The following is a 21,269-nucleotide window of genomic DNA, read 5'->3' as shown; positions in this document are numbered from 1 at the left end:
TCTTGGTTCCCGGAATATAAACATTAAATTCTATGCTTCCATCATTTATGATTTCTTTTTTGCTTTTTATAATACCAACTTAATTCTCTATGAATACAAATATAGCAAATTATTTGTTTTAATTTGTAGTACATTTAAATAGTTTTCTTCTAGTGTTATAAGGTGTATAAGATAATGTTCTGCACTGAAAAAAATTAAAACAGCATCCTAAACATAAAGAGAAGAAAACAAGACTAGAATCAAGGGGCATTTACTATTCCAAAGTAAAGAAAGGTTAGCTTCAAGGTCAAATAGAAAGCCTCATAATCAAATTCACAACTTAGCTATACTTCTCTGGATAGAGAACAGCTATACTAAGGTACTTACAATTTTACCAAACACTGTGTCTCAGTGTTGTGATTCTCCATAATTTTATGGAGTTTAATATGTGATAGTAAGTCACTCTGGCATTTAACCAGTCTTTAGAAGGAACTCATATGGAGTAATTTCCCTTTTAACTGTGATTCCAAGTTGACAACTCAGCAACACACTCTGGAAGAAGGATGACTAAGACATAAACATTCTTAAAATGAAGTAAACATATAAGGTACTAGCCTGTCATATGCAGCAATCATAAAGTTGAGAAGGAGGCTGATCGACTGCTCCACACTGATTTGGTGAGTAGAAGGAAGGCGCTTGTTCAGCTGGTAGTAGACAGAGGAGATGACAGTTTCGAGTCGGGACACGCTGATCTCAGTGGTATGGTCCAGTGTATTAAGGCCATTGTCTCGGAAGGCTTCAATCATGTTCCAGATATCAACAAGATGGACTGAAACACAAAGAAAATAAATTGTCAACAATTTAAAAGTTTTATTTCACCAGAAAGATCTAAGAACTTTTCATTTATTTATATCTAATAGAATAGTGAAAGGAGGCAGAATAGGACCCCAAAACATGCCACTTTGGCATAAGGATTATTTTGAGCTAAAGACACTTGAAAAACAGCAGGTGCCAAGAAGGTCATGTTAAATTCCTCTTTTTTTCCTGAAAGCAGGAAATAAACTCCCAAGTGAAAGATGCCCTCCCTATTCCAAAGGGAAAGAAACATTCTTATCCCCAGAGACAGTGAACTGAATCCAAGAGAAATCTGCATAGACTTTGTTAAAATAACCCTTATCTTCCTTGAGTCTCCCCATATATTTTAGTTACTTTTCCACAACTGCTACTCCTTCCTCCCTAGTGTATCAGCACTGATGCCTCCTCACCCCTTCAGTTCTTCATTTTCCTATGGGAGCTCCCAGGTACAGGAAAACTCTGCGTGCAAAACTGCCAATCTGTCTATGTCCATTTAATTCTCAGGCCCAACCAGAGACCCTAAGAGGGTAAAGTTTTGCCTCCCCTACAATAGCATCAAAAGTATATATTGTAAAATTTAACAGAACCTCAAGGAGACAAATTTCATAAGCTTAGAGGGAGAAATTAACACATTTCCCTTAGGAAGTGATAGAGGAAACATGCAAAAACATAAGTGCGGATGTAGACAATTAAGAGTAGGCATAAAGGGCACTATATGAAGTACTGCCCCTAGTGATTAGAGAATATGCTTTATTCTCAAGAGTGCAAACCACCTGTCTGAAAATTGAGCTTATCCTGAGTCATAAAGCTAATCTAGGCAAATTTCAAAGGATTCAAGTAATATCAACCATGTTCTCTGATCAAAATGAGATTGTCAGAAATCATAAAAAAAAAACCAAAAAACACTTTTCAAATAAACTTTATGTTCAGAAATGAAGAAACACAATACTAGGGGATGTCCTTAATCTGATTAAGGGTATTTACAGAAAACTGCAACAAACATATTACTTAAAAGTAAAATGTTGAAAGCTTTTCCTCTGATATGTGAATAAGATAAGAAAGGCTCACCATCAAATGTAAATTGGTATGGCCACTGTGGAAAACAGTATGGAGGTTCCTCAAAAAATTAAAAATTAAAATACTATATGATCCAGTAATTCTACTACTGGGTATTTGCCCAAAGAAAACAAAGACACTAATTTGAAAATATATATGCACCTCTATGTTCATTGCATCATTATTTACACTAGCCAATATATGGTTGCAACCTAAGTGTCCACCAATAGATGAATAAATAAAAAGGATGTGGCATATATAGAGAATGGAATATTACTCGGCCATGAAAAAGAATGGGATCTTACCATTTGCAACATGGATGGACCTAGAGGGTATTATGCTAAGTGAAATAAGTCAGACAGAGAAAGACAAATACCATATGATTTCACTTATACGTGGAATGTAAAAAACAAACAGACAAACAAACAAAAAACAGAACAGGCCCATAAATACAGAGAACGAACTAGTCCTTGCCAAAGGAAAGAGGGTGAGGGGATGGACAAAATGGGTGAAGAGGAGTGGGAGATAACAGGCTTCTAGTTACGGAATGAGTAAGTCATGGGAATAAAAAGCACAGCATAGGGAATATAGTCAATGGTACCGTAATAGCACCGTATGGTGACAGATGGCAGCTACACTTGCGGTGAGCATATTGTAACATACAGAGTTGTAGAATCACTGTGTTGTGTATGTGAAATAAATGTAACATTGTGTAGCAACTACACTTCAATTAAAAAAAAGGAAATGCCAACTATCATCATCTCTATTGTATTTTGGGTCCTAAACCAAAATAAATAAGCAGTAATTATCCATGTAAGTTTCAGAAATGATGAAATTTAACTGTCATTATTCAGAAATGACAAAATTCTACACATAGACTATCAAAGATTCTCCAGATAAATTACTAAAACTGATATTTGAGTCTAGAATGATTGCTAGATACAAGTCAAGATATAAAAGTCACTGTATTTCTATCAGTAACAGAAAATGAAGTTTTAGGGGTGCCTGGATGGCTCAGTCAGTTAAGCATCCAACTCCTGATTTGGGCTCAGGTCATGATCTCACAGTTGTGAGACTGAGCCCAGTGTCAGGATCTGTGCTGGGTACGGAGCCTGCTTAGGATTCTCTCCCTCCCTCTGCACCTCCTCCAGTTCTCTCTCTCTCTCTCTCTCTCTTTCTCTCTCTCATTTAAAAAAATAAAACAAGGGGCGCCTGGGTGGCTCAGTCAGTTGAGCGATCGACTTCAGCTCGGGTCATGATCTCATGGTCCATGGGTTTGAGCCCCGCATCAGGCTCTGTGCTGACGCTCAGAACCTGGAGCCTGCTTCGGATTCTGTGTCTTCCTCTCTCTCTGCCCCTCCCCCGCTCATGCTCTGTCTCTCTCCATCTCTCACAAATGAATAAACATTAAAAAAAAAAAACTTTTTTAATAAAATAAAATAAAAAAGAAAGAAAAAGAAAATTAAATTTTATATACTATTTATAATAGTATCATAAATCATCAAAACTTTAGGAATAAATCCAATGGAGGAAGTGCAAATATCTCCACAAAAAAACAAAAAAAATTATAATTTAACTGGCAGAAATTAAAGAGCTAAATAAATGGAGGAACATACCATGTTCATTGGAAGAAATGTCAATATTAGAAATATGTTGATTCTCCCCAACTTACTCTATAGATTCAGTGCAGTCCCAACAAAATGCCACAGGGCTATACATTAAAATAGGATAAATTTTACTATATGTAAATTATAACTAAAAAGAAATCAAGAGGGGAACCTGGGTAGCTCAGTCAGTTAAGTGTCCAACTCAGTTTCAGCTCAGGTCATGATCTCACTGCTTCACAGGTTCAAGCCCCATATCGGGCTCTGTGCTGGCAGCATGGAGCCTACTTGCGATTCTCTGTCTGTCTGTCTCTCTCTCTCTTTCTCTCTCCCTCCCTGTCTTTACTCCTTCCCCACTCACATTATCTCTCTCTCAAAATAAATAAACTAAAAAAAAAAAAAAAAAAGTAAAGATAGAAAAAAATCCCAGCAGTGTTGTTTTATTGTTTCTTTTCAGTAGAAATTGTTAATTAGATTCTAAAATTTATATGAAAATAAATATAAAAAGGCCAAAACTGTCCCAATATTAAAAAGAAAAACAGAACAGGGGAGCCTGGGTGGCTCAGTCGGTTGAGCGTCTGACTTTGGCTCAGGTCATGATCTTGTGGTTTGTGAGTTCGAGCGCCACGTCGGGCTCTGTGCTGACAGCTCAGAGCCTGGAGCCTGCTTCGGATTCTGTGTCTCCTCCTCTCTCTGCCCCTACCCTGCTCATGTTCTTCTCTCTCTGTCTCTCAATAATAAATAAACATTAAAAAAAATTAAAAACAAAAAAAGAAAGAAAAACAAAACAAAGTAGGAAGACTTGCTCTGATATTAAGACTTATTATAAAGCTATAATAGCAGTTACTGGTAGGATAGACAAATAGACCAGTGGAACACATGAGTCTAAGAGCATATACGGAAACTGCTATGAACATTCTTTTTTTTTTTTTATTTTTTTTAATGTTTATTGATTTTTGAGAGACAGAAACAGAGCACAAGTAGGGGAGGGGCAGAGAGAGAGGGAGACACAGAATCCAGAACAGGCTCCAGGCTCTGAGCTGTCAGCACAGAGCCTGACGCGGGGCTTGAACTCACAAACCGTGAGATCACGACCTGAGCCGAAGTCGGATGCTCAACCAACTGAGCCACCCAGGCGCCCCTGAACAATTATACATTTCTCCTAATGAGTATGAAGAGAAGATCTGGAGGCAGTGAAGAAAAAAGGATAGTTTTTTCAATAAACCATGTAAGGGACAATAGAACATATATATGGATAAAACTGAAATTTTACTCCTACTTAAACTATACACCCACAGAAAAAAAATTTTTTCAGGTTGATTAAAGAATCATATGTGAGGGATGCCTGGGTGGCTTGGTTGCTTAAGTGTCTGACTCTTCATTTTTTTTTTTTTTTTTTTAATGTTTATTCATTTTGAGAGAGAGTACAAGCAGCGGAGGGGCGGGGAGAGAGTATCCCAAGCAGGTTCTGTGCTGTCAGCACAGAGCCCAACACAGGGCTCAATCCCACTAACCGTGAGGTCACGACCTGAGCCCATATGAGCCACCCAGGTGCCCTGAGTGTCTGACTCTTGATTTCAGCTCAGGTCATGATCCCAGGGTCGTGCGACTGAGCCCCACATCAGGCTCCACACTGAGCATGGAGCTTGCTTAAGTTTCTCTCCCTCTCCCTCCCTCCCTCTCTCCCTCTCTCTCTCTCTCTCCCTAGCTCACGTGTGAAAAAAACCATATGTGACAAAATAAAGCTTCTAGAACAATGCATCTTTTTACTGTACATTACTAATGCCACTAGTCTGTTTTCAAACTCTCAACACTGCACACATACACTACCATTTCCCAAAAATAATTACAGGAAGAATTATTAAAACGGTAGTTGCTCTGATAGTGATTTTCAAACTTTTTTTACCACAACCCACAGAAATATATTTAACACACACACACACACACACACACACACACACACGTCTAAATATATAAAAAACAAAAGTTTCACAAAATACTTTGTCTTACCATATAATTCGTGATATGATTTCTTTTCTTTCTCTTTTTTTCTCTATTATGTGCTTTAAAATCTGGCTGCAGCCCATCAGAATGATTTCATGAACCATTAGTGGGTCAAAACCCATAATTTGAAAAACAATGCTTTGAGAAATCAGAGACTTCAGTTTAAGATGGCATGGTAAACTCCCTAGAGAGAATTTCATACTAGGACTTTTAAGTAACGCTTCAAGTAGGGTAGAAGTATTTAGATGTAAAGTGACTTACCCAACATCATGTGTTTATAGTAAATGCCAAAACCAGGACTAAACTAAGGTTTTTCCAATTCCAAAGCCAACGTTCTTTCCATTACACAAAACAGTTTTTCGTTAACACACACAAACAAGAAAAGTGCAATAATTCTGTCATAAGTTAATCTTCATGGAAATTAAGAGAAGAAAGATTCTATATCCATGTGTGTATATATATGTATCCGTACATACACATATATATTTTTTATTTACTTATTTTATAAGTAGCAATTGTGGAGTGATTACTTATAGAAAAGGCTGATTCATGTTGTATTCATTTTAATCAAGAAAATTAATTTATCACACCTCTATCAAAATACTGTTTTTCTTTTCTTCCAGAAGCTGATTAAAGAGGTGAGAAGGAGAAAGCAATTCTTCCACTTAAAGAACATTAATACTGTGCCAGCATCGAAACCAATTACATTATTGAATTTAGTAAACATTTTGAGGGACAAGTCCTTTCCATGACAAAGCTTACATTTTAATAAACATTCAAGACAAAAATAATTCAATTAACATTACAGGAGGACTAAAAGATACTAAAAACCTTTTATTTATATTATTGAGAGCACTATCCAGCTATCACAGAAATTAGTGAAAATGACTTACGGTTGCATCGCTTTTGTACAAATCGTAATTTGCAAGCTGTTCTATAAGTTGATAGTCGTATGACATCAAAATTCTGAGCACCTGAAAAAAGGGCAAACAACATATGTTCAACTGGACTTACCATTTAATTTCTAAATACTGGGAAGTGACTATTCCACAGCATGGACACAGGCTATATATAACATGGCAACTAGGCTTTTCTTCTGAGAAAACAAAAGGGGTAAGGAAGGGTCAGGCACACTTTCTTCATGCCCACTCCATGCCCAGCACCATGACAGCAGTTCTGCCTATATTATCCTGTCTGCCAGCCTAACAAAACTCGGAGGGAGAACACTCGTAACTAGAGTGAATCTTTCCTTCGATACCACTTATATGAGAAACACTAGGGAAACTATTGTGAGAAGCTGGGAAAGGGAAGTTCCATCCCCAACTAACCAAACAGAAAGATTACTAATCTGATCAATCAGACTGTACACCATGTTTACCACTGGAGAAGTAACCGTACAAAAAAGTCAGCACATATGGTATATAACTCACTCTCTTTCAGGTTCTCTCTCCAGTGCAGTTAGAGTCAGATTAGGTATTGCAAAATGGAATAGAGCAAGTATCACACAAGTCCAAAGCGAACTGGTTGAGGGAAATGGGAAACTCCATAAGCTCCAGCCCAGTTTGCCAGAAATCTCTACTCTTAAGTTCAAGGTGCTAGTCAAGAATTAATTATCACTGTTTTCCTTTGCCATTTTTTTTACGCTGTGAAAATATATCCCTCTAAACCCAGTGGAAAAAGGAAGTAACAGTGGGATGGCACAGGATTCAGACATTCTAGGGATCCCTGGCCATAATATCATTTTTAAAATCTAACAGCAGTCTGAATCCCAAAATAATTTCTACAAGTCAAGATATAATCAATAACTTTAGAACTTTATTAAAATCTTATTGTACCAACATTCAACCATCCAGGTTCTCAAACTTCTGATACATTTACCTTCTTCTGAAGCAGTCCTCTTACCAGATATCTATAAGGAAAACCCTCATATACTGCTCTAAGAATAGCCTTCACTTTTTAAAAATGTCCCTTATGTAAGGGGTGCCTGGGTGGCTCAGTCGGTTGAGCGTCCGACTTCAGCTCAGGTCACGATCTCACGGACCGTGAGTTCGAGCCCCGCGTCGGGCTATGGGCTGATGGCTCAGAGCCTGGAGCCTGCTTCCCGTTCTGTGTCTCCCTCTCTCTCTGCCCCTACCCTGTTCATGCTCTGTCTCTCTCTGTCTCAAAAATAAATAAACGTTAAAAAAATTTTTTTTTAAATAAAAATGTCCCTTATGTAAACGTCATATTGATTTCCTGATCAGAAAATATTGTAGTTTGGCACATAAAAAAAATAGAACAGAAAGTCCCCAGTGAAGAAACTAAAATGATTATCCCTTTGAGTATTCTGAACTAGAAGAGATTACTGTTCATTTCATTATCATTCATTTTGAGAATACTTCATTATAAGAAATACACTAAATGCCCCTTTAATACCAATATGTCAGACAGTATGTATCAAGCTTATCAAGAAATTGTACAAAAAGTCCTAACTAAACACACAGGTAAAACTCTAGCCACAGGTGGAGAGCCCGGTGAAGCTCCTGGAGACAATCTAGAAATACTGAGTACCCAAAACGTAGAGGGAAAGGATAAGAAAGGATTAACTCTTCTTTCTTTATTATGGCTCTCTTCATTCATGAGAACAGGATATCAATCTCTATTGTATAACCAAATCCCAAGGAAAGCAAAAAATCAAATGGGTGAGTTTCATTGTATCTGCTCGTATCAGAGTCTCCTGGGGAACCTGGAATCTTCAGTCTAGAGAGTCCTACAATCAAGCTAGGTTTGGGAAACATAACTATCCAACTCAACTAAAAGGTCTGGCTCATGCAACTCTTAAATTCCACCTCACACCCAAGCCCAATCAGTATGGGCTACATATAATTACCCAAACATGCCAAACCCTCTCATCTGAGCCTTTGTAAGTGCTACTTACTGCTCCAGCCCCTTCTTCATCACATCACTGAACCGACTCAGCCTAGATATCACTTCCTCCCAGATCTTTTCCTGGACCCACCTCCCCACCCTCCGCCGAGCTGCCCCAGTCATGGCCCCTACTGCCCTATCGTTCCTTATGTCCATTTCCAGGAAACTAAGTTTGATGAAGACAGAAACCATTTAATTGTTGTGTTGTTCACTATTATATGCCCAAAAGTAGGACATACTAAGACTAGTTCCTGAAATATTTGCTGAATGGATAAATAACTGAAAATTAGGAAGTTCTATGTCACTGGTATAAAAGACTGATCTGCTTCCTCCCAAAAATATACCAAGTAAAGTCGAAGTATCAGACAAACTATACAATTTTGGAAAAGCTGATAAAGAGAGATAAAAGCAGTGGGAAAGCCAACTCCTTTCTCCAGGTAAACATGCTGATACATTTAGCCTTCTTCAGATAGATCACAGGATTCCAAACCATGTTCAAGGGAGCCATAGGATTTGCTGGAGGTGCTTGGCAGACCATGGGAGGTGCAAGGAGGTAAGTGTATTTTGTTAGAAAGGCCTCTAACTGATGAGATGAGAAGAGAAGGAGAAAGGAGAGAAGAGATTACAAACTGAATAAATATAAGTATAGCAACATTTCTGAATTGTCCCGAAAACTTACAACCACTTTTAATAAGGAAAAAAAAAACCTTTCAAGAGAGTGAGTCTGAATAAGTAACAAATATAAACATAAATGACTTCCTTATTTTTTTTTTTTCGGCAGTACAATTAGAAACCCTGGGGACCAGAGATGAAGCCAGAGGTCCCAGCAGAGAGGAAGGTACAGACCACAGAGTGGTGACTTCTCAGGGGGTGAACTAAAAAAAAAAAAAAAGAAAGAAAGAAAAACGATACCACAAAGGGAAATGGTAGGGACACATGGCTGGCTCCACCTAGATTTAGATTTAAATTTTATTTATTTATTTTTTTAATTTGAGAGAGAGAGAGAGAGAGAAAGCATGTGTACATGGGGGATAAAGGCAGAAGAGGAGAGAGAGAATCCTAAGCAGGCTCCACACCCAGCGTGGAGTCCATCGTGGGGCTCAATCCCACAACCCTAGGATCATGACCTGTGCTGAAACCAAGAGTCAGATGCTCAATTGAGTGAGCCACCCAGGCACACCTATATTGAAATTTTAAAAGCAAGCAAAGAAAGTGATAGTCAAATAGATGAGACTAAAGAAAAACTGATCATGCAAAAGAATTATAAAGTCTAACTTTTGGCGTTAAAAAAGATAATGCTGAGGCACATGGGTGGCTCAGTGGGTTGAGCGTCCAACTCTTGATTTCAGCTCAGGTCATGATCCCAGGATCGTGGGATCAAGCCCTGCATCAAGCTCTGTGCTGAGCATGAAGCCTGCCTAAGATATTCTCTCTCTCTCTCTCTCTCTCTCTCTCTCTCCCCCTTCCTCTGCCCCTCTCCCCTACTTGCTCTTTTCCTCTCTCTAAAAATAGAAAATCAAAAATTTTTAAAAATTAAAAAAAAAAGTTAATACTAAAAGTGGTGTATCTTTCATAAAGGAAGTACTCTAAAACATTATATTCCAGTATTACTTTGAACAAAGTTATAAATATCATGCTCTGAACTTCATTTTAATTGACATTAGAATTTCTAGGGTAGCCACAAAAAGAACAGGAAAAGAATACGAAAACTCACAACCAAGAAGAGGGAAAAGTAGAATGGAAGGAAGGAAGTTCAATTCATCTAAGGAAGGCAAGAAAGGAAGAAAAAAAGAGAAAAGAAAGGACACATCTGAAGCACAAAGCAAGATGGATGAAAAAATGAAATCTATCTGTATTCATAAAAAAATTAAACAGAATAAATTCTTCAGTGAAAAAGCAAAGACTGTCGGTCACAAGGGTAGTTGTTAAATAGCTTAGCTTATGCTATTTCCAGGGGATACACACAAAACATAAGGCTACAGAAAGTTTTGAAAAGATACTATACAAAGCATTCTAACCAAAGAAAAAAACTGGTGCAGCCATATTAATAACAACAAAATAGACTTCACAGCAAAACATATTACTAGAAAAACAGGGTAACTACATAATGACAAAATATTTGATCTCCCAGGTATACGTAACATTTTAATGCATGCGCATCTACAAACAAAAGCTTCAAACTACTGAGAGAACTAAGGGGAAAAAATTTAAAATCTATGATCAAAGCAGAGATTTTTAACGTCTTTTAGTAATTAAGGAGTCAAATCCATAAGGACAAAACAGATATGAATAAAACATGTAACAAGTTTGATCTAAATAATGCAGAAATCATACACATTATTTTCAAGCACTCATGGAATATTTACAAAAACATGTAACAAAAAAGATCGCCAAATTCAAAGATTCTAGAACGTCTCTCATTCCCTGATCCATATCCCAATTCAGCTAAGTATTTTTTTTTAATTCAAAGTCATTTATTTGCAAATTTTTTTAAAAGAGTACTCTAAATAATTCCTAACAGAAATAAGAAAGCACAGAGAAGTGATCATGAAAATGGCATATATCTGAACACATGGAGCACAAAAATAGAAAATCACAGGAAAGAAGTTCTTAAGTGCTTATATAAGAAAGAAAAAAGTGTTAAAATAAGCAGTTGGAAGAAGGAACAACAGAATTGCCTAAAGTAGAAAGAAGAAAATAATAAACACAAGAGAACAAAATAATGAGGAAGAAACAAAATACATGGAGAGGACCAACAAAAGTCAAAAGTTCCTTGAAAAGACCAATAAAATTGACAAAATTCGGGAAAACAAAAAACAAAATCACAGTCTCTGAGACTGGAGGGAGGCCTGACGTCAGCATTTTATCACCTGACCTAGAGAGCTTTCACTTTACCTCCAGAGTTGCAAACTACAGTTCTAACTTATCACCTTTTTCTTAGTAGTTTTATATCATGTAAGAATTGTAAACTACCAAATTCCTTCTATGTAATTTATTCCAGTCTTCTTTTAATAAATATTTATTGAGCTACCGGGCCTACTGGGATGAAGAGATGTGATCCTAATTCTCATAGTGCTTAGTCTACAAGAGAAAATATTAAACAAAGAAAGAATAAACTAATTTCACTGCCCTTCATAGTATGGAATTTAAATATATGGTCTAAAAACAGAAAAGCTTAAAAAAAAACTGAAAAGCTTAAGAAGATTATAGAAAAATATAACAATGGTATAATAATAAAGCCACACAACATAAAAAAAAACAACCTATCTAAATTATTAAATTATTATGACTGCTTTCATGCTATAACAGCAGAGTTCAGTCGCTGTAACAGAGAACTCATTATATGGCCTCCATATCCTAAAATATTCACTTTCTGACCCTGAAAGGAAAAGATAGCTAGCCCTAGCACTATATTTACAGAATAAAGGAGAAATACATACATCTCAAGAGAAGCAGGAAACATCTGATAAAATTCGATACTCGTTCATAATTTAAAGAAATAATAAATAAATATATAGAATAAAGAAAATAATAGTAATAACTCTCGGTAAATTAGAACCTAGAAGTAGTTCCTTAACCTGATAAAGGGTACAAAACCTGCAACAAATATCATTTTAACAGTGAAATACTACATGTATCCCCATTAAAGTATGAAACAAGACAAGGCTGGCTGCTATCCGTCCTGTTCTTCCTGTTCTTATATCAGAGGTCCTAATGAGTAGGTAGGTAATGAAAAAGAGGTATAAGAATTTCAAAAACAAGAATTAAAACTGTCTTTGTTTAAAAATAATATAATCCCATAGAATGTACAACATCCAGAATGGACCCTCATGTAAACTATGAACTTTGGGTTTTACAATTTGTGAACACAGGCCCATCAGTTTTAATGAATGTACCCTCTCGTGGGGGATGTCGATAATGTGGGAGGCTGTACATGTGTTGAGACAGGGAATAGATGGGAACTCTCTGTGCCTGCCTCTTAATTTTACTGTGAACCTAAAACTGCTCGAAAAAAGTGAAGTCTCGGGGCGCCTGGGTGGCTCAGTCAGTTAAGCGTCCGACTTCAGCTTAGGTCATGATCTCGTGGTTGTTCGGGTTCGAGCCCCGCGTCAGGCTCTGTGCTGACAGCTCAAAGCCTGGAGCCTGTTTCAGATTCTGTGTCTCCCTTTCTCTCTGACCTCCCCTGCTCATGCTTTCTCTGTCTCTCAAAAATAAACATTATAAAAATTTTTAAGTCTCTTTTAAGTAAAAATCTATTAATTACCCATTGAGAGTAATAAAAGAGTGGAGAAAGATCACTGGATTCAAACTTGACATGAAATCAACCCAAAACCTAGAGGGTAGAACTGTATGAGAAGGCTGGCAAAAGATGATTTCTGCATCCATAGAAGGGAATAATGCTGGAGATTTGGGGGGAGTAGAAAATGAGAGAGTAGGCCAGATATCACTGCCACCAATGCAATTCTTCGCGTGAAAAAAACAGGAGAGACAAGAAGCCATACCAAACATCTCCCAAACTGTCCAAATCCTTGAGTTTGTTACAGAGAATAGTAATTTATCCAGGGCTCATGTATCAGAATAATATTCACTAAGCAGTAAACCCAGTTCTTCACAGAACACCCAATTTCTATTCCAAATATCGACCGTCACTGTACTCTCTCACATGCCCATGTTTGTTTCCTGAAGCCACCCCAGGCACTTCTTTTTTATTTTTTTAATGTTTATTTATTTTTGAGAGAGAGTGCATGTGAGCGGGGAGGGCAGAAAAAGGGAGGACAGAGGATCCAAAGCAGGCTTGCAACAACAGCAGAGAGCCCAATGCGGGGCTCAACACCACAAATTGCGAGATCATGACGTGAGCCAAAGTCAGACACTCAACCAAGTCACCAAGGCACCACCCCCCACCCTCCCCACTTCTTCTTTTTTTTTTTTTTTTGAGAGACAGAGAGGGCACGAGTGAGGAGCAGAGAGAGAAAGAGAGAGAGAGAGAGAGAGAGAGGGAGAGGAGACAGAATCCCACAAGGGGCAGAGAAAGAGGGAAAGAGAGAGAACCAGAGCTAACCCAAAGTGGGGCTTGAGCTCACCCAATGCAGAGCTCAAACTCATAACCTGAGCCAAAGTCAGATGCTTAACCAACTGAGCTACCCAGGCATCCCCCCCACTCCCAGGCCAGTACTTCTTAATATCAGGAATTATTGTTTATTTCTTTGGATTCCTTATTTTGTCTGTTTCCCCCTTGCCAAAGTGTAAGCCATATGAGGATAGTCAGGCACTACGTTTTGTTCTCACCTTAACCCTAGCACTTAGAACAATTCCTGGAACATAATAGATCCTCAATAAATGTGTTAAAAATTAAATAGAAAAGATGACCCCTATGCTGAGCCTTGAACAGCAAACAGGAACAACGAGTCAGATGAAGGTGAGCCGAACAGCATGAGCAAAAGCACAGAGACATCAAACATATGATCAATGTGGGAAAAGCCAATTCAGTATGACCGGGCAGTGACACCCATGGTGTGTGATGGAAACCGGGAACCTATGAACCGAGGGGAAAAGAGGCCAGGAGAGCCTTGCCGGGCATGCCCAGGAGCTTGGACTTTCTTGGGAAAGCAATGAGGAGCAACTGAAGGGATTTATGAAGGAAGTAACACAGATTTTTGCAGTTCAACTGGCAGCATCACAGACCACAGATTGGAAGGGGTTGACACTGGAAGAAGGGATCCGAAACAGATTGCTTTTAGTTCAGAAAAGTAACAATGATAAAAATATTAAACACAGCTAATCACATTAAATACCTACTATTCTGTGTCCGTGTTAAAGGCCTGATGTTATCTCATTTAATCTTGACAATAATTCTATGAAATAGATACTACTCCCATTTTATGGACAAGACAAGTGTAGCAGCACAGAGATTAAGTAACTCACCTAAGATTATCTAAATTTTAACACTTAGTCCTCTATACCTCAGAATCTGTATCCAGTGTAACTTAATTTACATAATGTATTAATTATTTATCACCACCTGCAAGCTCATGGTAACAATGGAGTTACAACAAGAGGTCTAAACTGACTGGTGTGCCTTGGGACACCTGGCTGGCTCAGTCAGTAGAGCATGTGACTCTTATCTCAGGGTCATGAGTTTGAGCCCCAGCTTGGGTATAGAGATTACCTAAAAATAAAATCTTAAATAAATAAATAAATAAATAAATAAACAAACAAACTGACTGGTGTGCCCTAAACTCATAGATATGCTAGGTAACATTTCTGCCTTAGTATTCATGATCTTACTTAAGAAAGTAATTCAAGTCAGGGCACCTGGCCAGCTCAGTCAGAAGAACATGCAACTCCTGATCTTGGGTTTATGAGGTCAAGCCCCATGTTGGCTGTAGATATTTAAATAAATAAATATGTAAAAAAAGAAAGAAAGAAAGCAATTCAAGTCAACTCAATTACAATATATGCTCTGACTTGAGGTCCTTCAACTCCATGATTCTTCAACTCCCTTTTTTCCCTTTTCTAAAGCTTGGAATGTGCTAAGGATTAAAGATGTGACTTGATCAGGAAAAAAAAAAAAAAAGGCATCCCCACACATACAAACAAGGGCTCCAGAAGCACTCAAGACTCACGCATTTCTATGAACAGCTGCCTCTTCTCTGCCATGGTCTTCCGCTTGTTCCCACTTTCCTCAATCATCCTAGAGACAAAAAAAGATACAATAGACCACTGTAATTTGACAGTTCAACCAAGAGCTTATCATTCTATTAAGAAGAGGTCCCAAAAACCAAGTTGTATGTGCACATTTAAGACAGCATCAGTAAAAACAAAGTGAAAGCCTGATACAGAAAAAGACAAATAACTGTCCTTTTATTTATCTGACAGCTTCTAAAATAATTACAAAGTTAATAATTAAATGAGCACACACATTTGCTTCCTGTGCTGAAAATATGGAGCTATGTCTTATTTCTAACCTTGATTATTTTCTCTGCAGAGTCCTGGATTAGCTGAGACAGTTTCCCATATCCTTACTGTTTTACAAAGATAAACATGTTACTAAGTATAACTTAGCAAATAATTATAATGAAAAGCTAAAATAAAGAACATAAGAAGTTATTAGCTTATACATAAAAGATATAAATAAAATATTCTATTTTATATTAAACAATATTAAACAAAAAGGTATTTATCCCCAAACTCAAAGAGCTCCTAAAGGTAAGTTTTTATCACATGATAATAGTTTAGGTTGACAGACATAGGCTGTCACTCTGTTAAAACTCTTTCCATGCATTACCTCATTTAATCCTTCCAACAACCCTAGATACTGGTTATCATTCTTATTATACCCATTTCCCATTTTATAAATTAGGAAACAGCCTGCAAAGAACACTAACTTGCTTGAGGGCACACAAACAGAAGTGGTAGATGAAATCCTAACCCTTTCACTAAACTTCTTACATAACTGTTGCTTTTAGATGCATATTGCCAAATCTCTACACCTAAAAAGCTAAAAAAAACCAACAGCGTATTGCACAGACCCTAGTGATGCAAAATCTCTAATAATTTCTGCTGCATTTTGCCTTATTCTGTGAAGAAAAAATATCTAGACAAAGAGCGTAAGCCTAACAATTTCCTTAAGCAAAATTAAGCTGTTACTTACATAACATACTCTCAAATATGTTAGAATCACAAATTAAATGATGGCTACACAAATTACATATCCATTAAGACAAGGTGCCCGGCAAATTATAATTATAAATAGTATCCTAAAGAAAATTTAAAATGTAAATGCAATCCTTAACATCCTACAACTAATGTTTTGATAATTAAGACTGACCATTTTAGATCATTGATATGTTATAAAGTACTCTTCAACACACATGTTGGTTACTTAACAATTTACCCCCAAAAGAACAGAATTTTAAACGGAAAGAAAGCCAAAATAAAAAGCAACTAGAAACAGCAAAAATTAAATGAAATCTAAGTCCTACAGTAAAAAAACAAAAGTTGATACCCATAGCCTGTAATTACTAAGAAAGAAAGTTACTTAAAAGTTTACTGCCTCTTCCTCAATCTTGGCCTGTGAAGAGGTAATAACAAATCTTAAATGCTAAACACAGATTAAAAGAGAATATCATAATATCCTTTATAACACATCTCATTTATTAAATCCTTTTTCTACTTTTGGTATTTCTCTACATCACTTTTTTTCAAAGTTGGGTATAAGAATTCCTGGAGATCTCTAAATTCTTCATGACAATCTTCTAAATTGTATCTTTGTTTCCAAGTTAATCTTGAAAAAATTAATATAAATATATTCTGGATCATCTGGATGTCCACCAAACTATAATGCTAACTAACATAAAAATACCAACATTCTCTATAAAATTTAAAGAAGACCCAAAGTCTAACAATATAATGTTCAGTATGTCCAGGAAACAATACAAAATTATTTGGCAAACAAACAACCAAGACAATCTTAACTCACAAGGGGAAAAACGATCAATAGATGCCACTGACGAAATGACGCAGTTGGTAGTAACCTGACAGACTTTAAAGCAGTGATTATAAAAATGCTCCAATTGGCAATCACATACACTCTTGAAACATGAGTTAAAATCTTTTTTTTTTTAATGTTTTATTTATTCTTGAGAGAGACAGAGACAGAGAGTGGGAGAAGGCCAGAGCAAGAGAGGGACACAGACTCAGAAGTAGGCTCCAGGCTCTGAGCTGTCAGCACAAAGCCCGACGTGGGGCTCCAACTCACAATCCGTGAGATCATGACCTGAGCCAAAGTCAGATGCTCAGTTAAAATCTTACGTGTCAGTAGAGAAACAAAAGATAGGAAAGGAACCAAATGGAAATGTTAGAACTGAAATATAAACTCACTGGGGGAGAGGAGGTGCTCACTGGATGAACTCAACAATAGAATGAAGACAAAGGAAAGAGTCTGTAAACTTTAAGATACATCAAACAGAAATTATCCAATCTGAACAACAGAAAGAGAGAGAAAGAGAGAGAGATTTCTTAAAAAAAAAAAAAAAGGAATAAAGCCTCAGGAATTTGGTGGACAAAAACAAAAGATCCAACATTCCTCATGTACTCAGAATCCCAGAAGGAGAAAAACAGTGTGGTGATATGGTGCTCAACAATACATGAAGACATAATAGCTGAAAACTTAGCAAGTTCAGTGAAAGACATACCTACAAATTCAAGAAACTGAGCAAACAAGTTAAAGTCAAAGAAACTCATTATAATGATCACATCATAATCAAATTGCTAAAAGACAAATTCTTTTTAAAAAAGTGTTTAAGTTTATTTATTTTGAGAGAGAGCATGCACACATATATACGTGAGCAGGAGAGGAGCAGAGAGGGGGAGAGAGAATCCCAAGCAGGCTCTGAGTTGCCAGCACACAGCCCAACACAGGGCTTGATCCCACAAACTGAGGTCATGACAAAGAAAAATTCTTTGGGAATGCAAGCTGGTGCAGCCACTCTGGAAAATAATATGGAGGTTCCTCAAAAAACTAAAACTAGAACTACTCTACAACCCAGCAATTGCACTACCAGGCATTTATCCACGGGATACAGGTGTGCTGTTTCAAAGGGACACATGCACCCCCATGTTTATGGCAGCACTATCGACGATAGCCAAAGTATGGAAAGAGCCCAAATGTCCACTGATGGATGAACGAATAAAGAAGATGTGGTATATATATATATATATATACAATAGAGTATTACTCAGCAATCAAAAAGAATGAAATCTTGCCATTTGCAACTATGTGGATGGAACTGGAGGGTGTTATGCTAAGTGAAATTAGTCAGAGAAAGACAAAAATCATATGACTTCACTCACAGGAGGACTTTAAGAGACAAAACAGATGAACATAAGGGAAGGGAAACAAAAATAATATAAAAACAGGGAGGGGGACAAAACAGAAGAGACTCATAAATATAGAGAACTGAGGGTTACTGGAGGGGTGGTGGGGCTAAATGGGTAAGGGGCACTAAGGAATCTACTCCTGAAATCATTGTTGCACTATATGCTAACTAATTTGGATGTAAAATTTAAAAAATAAAAAATTAAATTAAAAAGAAAAATTCTTGAAAGAAGTCAGAGTAAAAGAAAATTTTACTGGGGCCCCTGGGTGGCTCAGTCAGTTAAGTGTTCAGTTCTTGGTTTGGGCTCAGGTCATGATCCCACAGATCTCTCTTCTCAAAATAAATAAATAAACTTTTTTTAAAAAACTTAAAAAAAAAAAAGGGGGCCCCTGAGTGGCTCAGTCGGTTAAGCGTCTGACTTCAGCTCAGGTCATGATCTCAGTATGTGAGTTTGAGCCCCGTGTTGGCCTCTGTGCCGACTGCTCAGAGCCTGGAGCCTGCTTTGGATTCTGTGTCTGCCTCTCTCTCTGCCCGTCCCCTGTTCGAACTCTCTCTCTCAAAAATCAATAAACATTAAAAAAAATTTTTTTTTAAAACTTAAAAAAAAAACAAAAACATTTTACCCATAGGTCAGGGATCAGCCACTTTTCTCTTGAAGGGCCAAACCATAAATATTTTAGGTTTGCAGGCCATGTGGTCTCTGTTACAACTACTCACCATTGCTACTGCAGTGTGAAAGTAGCCATAGACAATATGTAGACAAGTGGGTGTGGCTTTGTTAAAATTTTATTTAGAAAATAGTCCGCCCACAGACCACAGTCTGCCAGCTCCTGTTTGAGAGGAACAATGTTATGAATTACTACAGATTTCTCATCAGAAACTATGCAAGTCCGCAGACGGTAGACCAAGGCTTTTAAAGTGCTGGGGAAAAAAACACGGTCGACCCAGAATTCTATATTGAGAGAACATTATCCTTCAGAAATTAAAGAAAGCTAAGAGAATTTGTAGCCAGCAGACATGCTCTAAAATAACTGCTAAAGAAAGTTCTTCAGAAAGGAGGGGAAAATAATTACAAAATATTGCAAATGAAGGAATAGCAATAGAAAAGATGTTAAAAGAAATAACACCAATTTCACACAATTGCTACCAGAAAATACAAAAGAACATCTTTTGATTCATCTTAAAAAGCCAGCAATATCCTGATACCCAAAATAGACAAAGACAATACAAAAATAAATATCTCTAATGAACACAAACACAAAAACCCTCATCAACAAGCAAAATCCTCCACAAAGTATTATAAATTGAATCAAGCAATATATAAAAACCTTGGAAGCAACAGGGGTTTATCCCAGGAATGCAAGACCAGTTCAACATTTGAAAACTAATCAACATAATCCAACATATTAACAATCTAAAGGAAAAAAAAAACACATGTTTATATCAGATGCAGAAAGAGCATTTCACAAAATACAATGTCCATTCCTGATGATAAACTCTACTCAAACTAGAAATAAAACCTTTCTCTACCTACAGGGCATCTAGAGAAAACTTATAGCCAAAGTCACACTTAATGGTAGAAAACTAAATGCTTTCCTCCTAAGATTGGGACCAAGACAAGGATGCCCATTCTTACCACTTCCATTAAACACTATACAGGATGTCTTAGCTAGTGATACGAAATAAAAGGCAAACAGATTGGAAAGGAAGAAATAAAATTATCCCTACTTGCAGACAACATGATTATCTTTGTAGAAATTCCAAAGGAATATACAAAAAAAGCTCCTAGAACTAAAAAGTGAGTCTAACACTATTGCAGGACACAAGATCAAAACACAAAAATCAACCACAGTTCTGTTTACTAGCACTGCATAACTAGATATTGAATACTTTGAAAACAGCATTTACGATATCTCTAACAAAAAATAAGATGCTTAGGTATACACTAACAAAATATGTATAGTAAAGGATCTGTATACTGGAACTCAAAAGAGTGATGCAAGAAATTTTTTAAAGACCTAAACAAACAGAAAGACATACCATCTAACCAGACAGTCTAATCAAAATCCCAGCAGAAGTTTTTATAAATATAGACAATTCTAAATTTTATATGACTAGGCAAAAGGATTGGACAAGAGAATTTTGAAAAGAAAAAAGGTGCAGGATGACACTCCCGAATTTTAAGAATTACTATAAAGCCACAGAAATCAAGACAACACAGTACTAGAAAGGCCATTTGATTTTTTTTTTTAAGTGCAAAAGAAATTCAATGAAGGACAAACTTGGTGTTCAATATACTGCTTATCTATATGCCAAAATGATGAACCTTGACCTCTACCTCACACCATACACAAAAAATAATTCTAAATGGAAAATAAATGTAAAATATAAAAGTATAAAACTTTTAGAAGAAAACACAGGATAAAGTCTTCATGGTCTAGTACATCACACTAAACGCACAAGCTGTAAAAAATAAATAAATAAATAAATAAATAAATAAATAAATAAATAAAATAAAATAAAAGACAAATTGAACATCACCAAAATTAAACACTTTTGTTCTATGTAAGAAACTGGTAAGAAATGAAAAGACAAGCTAATCACATTTCAGACACAGGATTATATATAAAAGTATATAAAAAAACTCTCAAAACCAAGCCAATGTGCAAGAAGAGGTTGTTACTCAACATTAGCCACGACGTTGACATTATTTGTTGACTTAAGAGTGTAGAAGACCCTGTTGATATCCTGCCTTTACTCCTTCACCTATACTACTACTTTCATGTAGAACTGATCAGCTTCCAGTTGCCAACACCTGCATTTCTTTGCCTGAGGGTTTTTCTGGCCATTGAAGACTGCTTTGACATTTGCAGGGCAGTCCAGAAGTCCCAGGGAATTAACATTCCTGGAGGAGCCCTCTCACTGATGGAAGTTAATATATAAATACTCCAGCTCCTTTACGCATCAAAAAACAATGTTTTCC

At 36.8% G+C, this 21,269-nt stretch overlaps 1 protein-coding gene across 21 annotated transcripts in view; it reads right to left on the bottom strand.

Moving 5' to 3' along the window:
• Positions 1-15,099, bottom strand: part of DTNB (dystrobrevin beta) — a 212,898-nt gene extending 197,799 nt beyond the window's left edge. For all 21 annotated transcript variants that reach the window (XM_019450241.2, XM_019450108.2, XM_019450168.2 and 18 more), the window contains exons 1-3: positions 15,032-15,099; positions 6,392-6,472; positions 595-808 (exon numbers count right to left, since the gene is read on the bottom strand). In XM_019450241.2, the coding sequence (XP_019305786.2) occupies positions 595-808; positions 6,392-6,472; positions 15,032-15,098 (362 nt within the window). In that variant the 5' untranslated portion in view covers position 15,099. The remainder of the gene's footprint in view (positions 1-594; positions 809-6,391; positions 6,473-15,031) is intronic.
• Positions 15,100-21,269: the final 6,170 nt, after the last annotated feature.

Source organism: Panthera pardus, unplaced genomic scaffold, assembly GCF_024362965.1.
Source record: "Panthera pardus isolate Hobbes unplaced genomic scaffold, ASM2436296v1 HiC_scaffold_26, whole genome shotgun sequence".
NCBI lineage: Eukaryota > Metazoa > Chordata > Mammalia > Carnivora > Felidae > Panthera > Panthera pardus.
The sequence above is the reverse complement of the archived record's forward strand: the minus strand, read 5'-3'. Positions and strand labels throughout refer to the sequence as shown.